The following is an 8,082-nucleotide window of genomic DNA, read 5'->3' as shown; positions in this document are numbered from 1 at the left end:
CCCGTCCCGTCCCCGTCCCGTCCCATCCCGTCCCGTCCCCGTCCCCGTCCCCATATCTCTTTATATCACAAAACATGCAGGCAGTTGAATTTCACACAATTATATTTCTTAATTTGATGTGTCTCCAAATTTGCCGAAGTCCTTCCATTGAATCTGTCTCTTGACTGAACATATTAGCATGCGTATACATGACTAATTGTACAACGTCAATCGTGCGTCCCTCATCGACTAGTTTCAGTATCCTTCTTATAATCGGGTTTCTGCCAAATATGGCACAAAGACTAAGGAACCAAATGGTGAAGGGAGAACAGTTTATCCTGTCTAGTACTCCGAATTATTCTGACGTTTTATCGACTTTTTTCATATCGGTCTGTCGTCGATTTACCGACGATAGACCGATATGAAAGAAGTCGATAAAACGTCAGAATAATTCGGACTACCTGTCTAGGGGCTGAGTTTCACAGGGCACAGTATTGGGAAATAGGGGCATGTTTTAATGAAAGTTATCGGACGCACGAAACCAAGCTAAATCCTATTCTTAGCAGTAGTGATATAGACCTCGAATGGAGTTTACACATCAAGTACACCAAATGTGAAATTTGTAAGAAAAAATATATAACTAAGCGTAATTCTGTTTTAGCAACGTTGGCCATAACCTCTGGTGGACCACGACAAACATTAATAGGGTGATTTGCATCCTATTAGGCAATCCTCACTCCAATTCTTTAGTTATCAAGTCATCATCCAGTCAAGCGCTACAGACAGATTGACGGGGGATATTTCTACTGCATTATGAGCAAAAGGATTTTCATCATAGTTGGAGCATCACTGGACAAAGGGCCTCAATTTTGTGTAAATGATAGATGATAAACGAAAGACAAGTTCAGTATTTGTAAACCTTTGTTAACCAAATTGTATAAAGCTGTATGCTTCTTCTTGTGCTGTTTCAAGGGTCTCCATGTAAATCACGCTATTCTCTTAATGTTTCTTCTTTATACACAATACACTATTGAGAACAATTATCCTGATATCTTACTGCACTATAAGCACAAATAATAATTTTTTCTGGTGTTGACTTCTGATACTATCACATCCTCGCTTTCGCAAAGAGGTGAGTACTCCAACATACCGCCTCCACCATACCAGCGTGCATTACAGTAATGGAGGCACGTAATGCCCATAGCTGTTAACAGGATGCTTATCCCTATAAACTTAATTCAACTCCGTGAAAACAATGCTACCGAAACAGTGTCCTGATTTCGTCTCTACATAGAGGTTAACTTCGTAAATACTCGAGCAATTTGTTCCATGAAGGTGTATCAAACCTATACAACACTACAAACGTGAAAGTCGACCAATTCAGATACTTGCTTCCGTAAATTAACCTCTTTTTTATTTCTTCGCAAAATATCTACATGTATATCTTAACATTAACAATAACAAACACATAAATCAATAACAAATAAATACCAATAACAAACAGTGACGCACTGTAATTGTGTCACATCAAGGAACATTCTACGCCATTTCCTGCCCATTTCTTGTCGTATTCTGCAACTTCTTCGAGATAGGAACTGGGAGGCCACTGTCTTTTCTTCACTATGTCTAAGTTATCTCCCTTGAGCTGATCGAATTCAGGTTTGCGTTTGAATGCTGTATAATTACTGGAGATGAAGTGCAAGCACCATGCGGTCAACTGGTTGGCGTTGTACATCTGTCAATATCCAACATGTTTATACATATTTATATTGTCACATCTCTTAAATGCAATCATGTCCATTTCTTAACTGATCATTACTTTAGAAGAGATATTTCTGTGGTACATGTAAAAAGTCCCGGCAAAACTTTGTTTAGAGTCCCATTGGTTAATAGCGTCGTATCGTATCTTCCATGTGTGACTGTTAGAAAGGTTCTTTTAATTCATAGATATTATCAAAATATCTCTATGTTAGCCGGTAAAATGATGTTGATATTTAACAGGAAGTATCTAACCTCTATACGTGAGTAAATGTACCCAACCCGGGAAAAATTAGCAGGTATTCATCAAGAAAAAGGAACCTCCTCTGTACAATATACCATGTCATTGCCCCAGTCTTGTAAGTCACTTCTACAATTATACAGTATATCACATACCTGTGATGTTAAAAGTAATCCTATGACGTCAATCTCAGCCTGTTCTATTCGTTTGGTTACGCTTCTATCGACTTCTTTCGTAACGTATAGTTCACAGATATTCATGAGCCCTTTCTGATCGTATAAATCCGCGAGAACAATGAGTCCCATGACGTCGACCTCCTGTATGGGTGAGTGATCGGTGTACAAGTACTCCAGTAGGGCCAGAAAACACTCCACGGATGTAGCGGGAATATCCACCTGTAAGGGGGAAATATACCTGATCAGATTTTATCACTTCTAGGATGATGTGATAAAAACATATATTACACCAGACAGACATGTTCGCAATCCAAATCCCATAGTTTCTTGCTAATGGAAAGAAGCACAGGAAACAGTGGAAGATATTGAAATAGCAAAAAAAAAGACTCTGATGTCATGCATTTCCACTTGACGCGATTCGATAATGATTCCCATCAACAATGGCAACCGCAGATTCGAAATATTAAAAAATGGATACCATATTATTTGTAAACCAGTGATTATCATATTACATAACGCTTTAAGGCTATAGACGTTCGAACTTGTAACTTACCTCCGTCACTGCCTTCTTTCCTTCCCGAAACTGACCCCCGAACATAGTCGCCATGGCTCGACATCGTGCACATAAGACGACTTTGTGGGCATAAATTGTCTGACCTGGTATATAATCAAAACATGATTTATTTGAAGATCCGTGTTATATTATATACCATACAAAACAATAGCAGTGTAAGAAAACGACACACTATGGAAACAATAATGTATTACAATCATATTGTGTAACTCTGTGTTCAGGATAAGTAAAAGTTTGAAAGCGTATTAATAATTAACAATCGAGCAGTCAATGTTAATTTTACTGATGATGGGGTATATTTTGGCTAGCAATTTGTTATAGCTCTTTAGTTATTAGTTTATTAGTATTCTACGCTATTACATAGCATGTGAAAAGGGCCCCTGTGACAAAAATAACGTCTGTTACCTTGAACTTTAAACGCGACATCAGCATATTCTGGATTGTTGAAATAAAGATCCTTCATCCTCTGTCCAGTGTCATTGTTCAGACATGTTCCAATACTAGTATTCAAAAAGCCGTGATCCATAACATAGTTTTGGCAGATCTCATTTAATCTCGTCATCTGGAAAATCTTCGATACTTTAGTGATGTCATTTACGGCATCCAGATTGACGTCATTGTGGCTATCGGGAAGATTTGGAGTCCCTAAACGTAAGAAGAGTAAAACATATAGAACCCTAAATATACCAATGACACGTGACCTCTATGTGTGTCCGGCTATACATTTTTTTTTATTAAATCTGGTTTGGAATTTTAAAATAGAATATAATCTGGTCTTTAATATAATGGAATAAAATAATACAGAATAATAACATAAATAAATATGAAAATACGCTTAAATTACCAATGCCTAAAGTTACGTTTTTTCACGCATCGTGTACATTTACACTGACATCACAATGTATCCGGCCATTATAGCGTTGATAACACTAACACTTAGATTTGCTGAGCTGTACAGTATTGTATCCGTTAGTTATGTACGTACCCGTGTATAGAAATTCCAGCACTCTAGTAAACGTTGTATATGTAATATCAGAAGCCAGCTTTATAACTGTGTGGCGCCGACGTTGACCTTTGGCACAGATGATCGTCCCTTTTTCATATACAGCATATATACCCTTAATAACACCGTTATTCATATCCTCCATTGAGAATGGTTCCAAGCGACCGAAATTTTTCTTTTGGTCATTCTGGAACGGAGTCAAACTGAATTTTAGTTTACATTTGTACATCATTCAACACTTTCCGCGGTATTTTACACTTATTTCTGTGCTTGCGAACATGTTAGTTTTCTCTAAAATATGCGAGAGGTAAATTGATTTACAATTCGTTAAATGCATTTTATAAGCTAATTTAGTTTTAAAAAAAACTTGCAAATATCAATTACTATAAAGTAAAAGTATTGAAAGAGAGCTCAAGAAGTTCTTTGTGAACTTTTAAACTTATATCTTAGAATTTAAAATTGTATATCCCCGAAAGATGTATCGTTTTTGTAGTATTATCTAACCATTGAGGTATCTGAGGTCTAGATGTAGCCAAATGGCTCATCTTTATTTGGGTTGCATTTTTGAATTTCGTATTTTGAATTCTTCAATATATTTGCAAGAGAATGTGAACCACTTACAATAATATGGATTAGTGAACACGCTAAAACTAGATATCCACTATAATCTGGATGAACACAAAAATACCAGTTTTACTTTCGTTTGGAGTACCTGATCATAGCGCGTCATCCCGAAGAGCCGACAGAAGAACGACGAGGACGAACACAGTACAAGTTTGTTAGCCTCTAGTCGCTGACCTCCGCCGAGTATAAATGTCACATCAAAATGTCGGGGTTTCTCCAGCACCCCACGCCAGTCGTCAGCGAACCGGGAAGCTTCTACCTCAACCCGAGGGGCCTTTTCTGTAAAACAACAATCACCATAGTAAAGGACAATATGTATATTAGGTTCTCCAATTACACAGATTTAGGAACACGCGATGGTGCGCGACCTAGTTATTATTTTATTTAGTTAGACGTGCTCAGTGATACACCAGTCTCACCAGCTAACAAGACGTGCTCAGTGATACACCAGGCTCACGAGCTAACAAGACGTGCTCAGTGATACACCAGGCTCACTAGCTAACAAGACGTGCTCAGTGATACACCAGTCCCACCGGCTAACAAGACGTGCTCAGTGATACACCAGGCTCATCAGTTAACAAGACGTGCTCAGTGATACACCAGACTCACCAGTTAACAAGACGTGCTCAGTGATACACCAGACTCACCAGTTAACAAGACGTGCTCAGTGATACACCAGACTCACCAGTTAACAAGACGTGCTCAGTGATACACCAGACTCACCAGTTAACAAGACGTGATCAGTGATACACCAGGCTCACCAGCTAACAAGAAGTGTTCAGTGATACATAAGGCTTACCAGCTAACAAGACGTGCTCAGTGATACACCAGGCTCATCAGTTAACAAGACGTGTTCAGTGATACACCAGACTCACCAGTTAACAAGACGTGATCAGTGATACACCAGGCTCACCAGCTAACAAGACGTGATCAGTGATACACAAGGCTTACCAGCTAACAAGACGTGTTCAGTGATACACCAGGCTGACCAGCTAACAAGACGTGCTCAGTGATACACCAGGCTGACCAACTAACAAGACGTGCTCAGTGATACACCAGGCTCACCGGCGAACAAGACATGCTCAGTGATATATCTGGCTAACCAGTTAACACGACGTGCTCGTAGGGACAAGATCAGACAGCAGAATAAAGGACGTATGGAGGTCCCTAATAAGGTATATTAATAATGGTAACATATCAATGTTGCTCTTTTCAGTGGCCACAATAAGAAAGCCTAGAAGAAACACTTAGGCTTTATAGAGGTTCCAAATCATTTAAGCGATCATACAATGAGTCCGAACTCATGTTGAAACGACATAAGTTATCCGGACGTGCCGGAAGTGACATCATACCTGCTGGTGGCATTGTGGGTGGGCTAGGAATCTCTTTCTTCGGTCTCCTAAAAAACTGTAATCGGTCTTTCTTCCTCCGGCGTGCTACAATCCCTTGATTGGCTTCTATGATCTGGAGGGGAAACGAATATAACTAAAATCGTGTTTTTTTCTAAAATCAATTGCGATGTCATACAGATATTATGTATCTTAATATGGCCAATAATTAAACCATGACTAATTTAAACAATCAAAAATAATTGTTATTTACTTGTTTTTTTCCTTTTGGATAAAGCTAACTTATAATAATAACGTACCGCTCTATTAAAGCATGCCGTAAGTCCGTCTCGAGTCAAAGCACTGGTTTCTTGGTACCGTAGTTCCAAGTCTTGGGCGACCTTTGACCCCTCAGCATACGTCACATAATCCCCAGTACTTGTATATCGCAGGTCTGTACAAATAGTAAAAGTGAAAATATGTTTATATCGTTACCGGAAAAATCAAGTTTATACAAAATGGGAGAGTCTGTGGAGGAAAAAGCGTGTAAATACTTTAATGGAAGGAACTGATATAACTCGTTTATATAAATGATGTTTAAGCACAGTCCCATAACAACGATGTCTGTCTCTGCTTGGACCTCTCAAATGCCACGTTATATGGCTCTCTCATCGAAGTATCACATCACATGCGCAGGTGTGATGGTCATAGTATTGAGAGAGGTTGATACAACACGCCTTTTCTTAATCACAGTTACTTAAAATGAGCTACCTCCCTTTGACCATTAGCAACTACAGCCTCAGTATGATACATCATCCAATCAAACAGAGGTGTCTAGGAAGACAACAGATTAGACAATGGTTCCTAAGGAAACAACATATTTACCAGTTATGTCTTAACAAATGAGTATAACAATGTGTGCAATGTCTGAATTGGTCTTGATGGTAAACCCACGGGAGCCTCCAAAATATTAGTCTCCTACTACTACTCCTTACACCAGGTTAACTGCTGTCCCCTAATCTGCATAGGTGTTTGTTGTTCATTAGCTATCAATACTATAACAAACTAACCTGTTTTACACGCCACAAGCATTTTAGGCACATTTGGGATGTGGTGTTGAAGTTCTGGGATCCACTTTTCTGTGATGTTCTCAAAGGAGTCCCTGTTGTCCACGGCGAAGCAGATGCAAATGACGTCACTACCCGGGTAGGACATCGGCCTCAGCCTGTCGTAATCTTCCTGTAGAAAAGAAAAAGGCGATGTAACATTGTCAGAGAAATTTACCAATGTGTATATGTAGTATTTACTTGTAGTATATACGTATCTGCTTATAATAATGAATATTTTTACATCCTTTAGGATAAATTGTACCGTACAACGAAGTGCATTTTTGCTACAAAAGCGTTTTGCATTAAACTGTAACATATCTTCATGCTTGTTTTGTTTACGATCAGGTTATTTTTACGCTGAACAAAGGGAGATAACTCTAACGAATAAGGTACATGTAGCATACAACCTAAATATAAAACGGAGTTTTATTCTTGTATGAATATGTTTGACTTTTCTCGTGTGAATTGAAATGATGTGTACAGTAAACTAGAACACGAATATATGATATCAGAATGCTTATACTCCGAAAACAATTTGTAACAGCGATAAGCACGGCAACTGAAAATCGTGAACCTTATTTCATGCGATAGCCAATACTAATTCAACAATCAAAGTAACAACTTCAAACCATCCTTTTTGTGAGCATAGTTAAGATATGCGTTTTACAATTTCCTTAAATGGTTTGACAAACTAAACACAGCGCAACTTGCACCTGAAATAGTATCAGCATAATATGCCTCTTACGAGATTATCAGTACACAATTGGCCTTACCTGACCGGCGGTATCCCACAAGGCAATCTCGTAGTCATTCCCGTTCAGTCGGAGCTCACTGACCCAACTTCCAAACACGGTAGGGACATACTCGTGCGGAAATTTCCCAGTAGCGCTTGCAATGAGCAGACAACTTTTGCCAATACCTCCATCTCCAACAACGATCAGTTTGGTGTGAGCCACCATGGTCAAAATGATCCTGATATTATAAGTAAAACAAAAAAACATCTCTATTAGTCGAATTCAGCTGGCTAATGTCGTCAAAAATGGGTAATATTTCTCTATAAATATGTCTGGTATTGATAAAACTGCCATCAACACTACTTAAACACTGCTACACCTCTACTGAAACACTGCTACACCACTGCTAAAACACTGCTACACCTCTACTGAAACACTGCTACACCTCTACTAAAACACTGCTAACCTCTACTGAAACACTGCTACACCTCTACTAAAACACCGTACACCACTACTAAAACACTGCTACACCTCTACTGAAACACTGCTACACCAC

General features: G+C 38.8%; 1 protein-coding gene across 1 annotated transcript; it reads right to left on the bottom strand.

The window, feature by feature from the left end:
- Positions 1 to 1,373: 1,373 nt before the first annotated feature.
- Positions 1,374 to 7,751, bottom strand: LOC110443079 (rho-related protein racA-like). Its single transcript, XM_021487061.1, has 10 exons — positions 7,566 to 7,751; positions 6,754 to 6,922; positions 6,004 to 6,137; positions 5,708 to 5,819; positions 4,444 to 4,634; positions 3,714 to 3,918; positions 3,134 to 3,373; positions 2,708 to 2,811; positions 2,134 to 2,373; positions 1,374 to 1,714 (listed from the first exon to the last, which is right to left on the bottom strand). The coding sequence occupies exons 1-10, from the start codon at positions 7,749 to 7,751 to the stop codon at positions 1,502 to 1,504; spliced, it is 1,794 nt and encodes a 597-aa protein (XP_021342736.1). The 3' UTR covers positions 1,374 to 1,501.
- Between the last annotated feature and the right edge of the window lie 331 nt (positions 7,752 to 8,082).

Source organism: Mizuhopecten yessoensis, unplaced genomic scaffold (assembly GCF_002113885.1).
Source record: "Mizuhopecten yessoensis strain PY_sf001 unplaced genomic scaffold, ASM211388v2 scaffold716323, whole genome shotgun sequence".
Classification (NCBI taxonomy): domain Eukaryota; kingdom Metazoa; phylum Mollusca; class Bivalvia; order Pectinida; family Pectinidae; genus Mizuhopecten; species Mizuhopecten yessoensis.
This window is presented reverse-complemented; position numbering and strand designations above follow the sequence as displayed.

Excerpts from the sequence above, each read along its gene's own strand:
- LOC110443079 (XM_021487061.1), bottom strand. The coding sequence starts at position 7,751 with ATGGTGGCTCACACCAAACTGATCGTTGTTGGAGATGGAGGTATTGGC. Across the intron at positions 3,374-3,713 it reads GCTGGAATTTCTATACACGG|GGACTCCAAATCTTCCCGAT; the intron begins GTACGTACATAA and ends TCTTACGTTTAG. Across the intron at positions 1,715-2,133 it reads GATTACTTTTAACATCACAG|ATGTACAACGCCAACCAGTT; the intron begins GTATGTGATATA and ends GGATATTGACAG.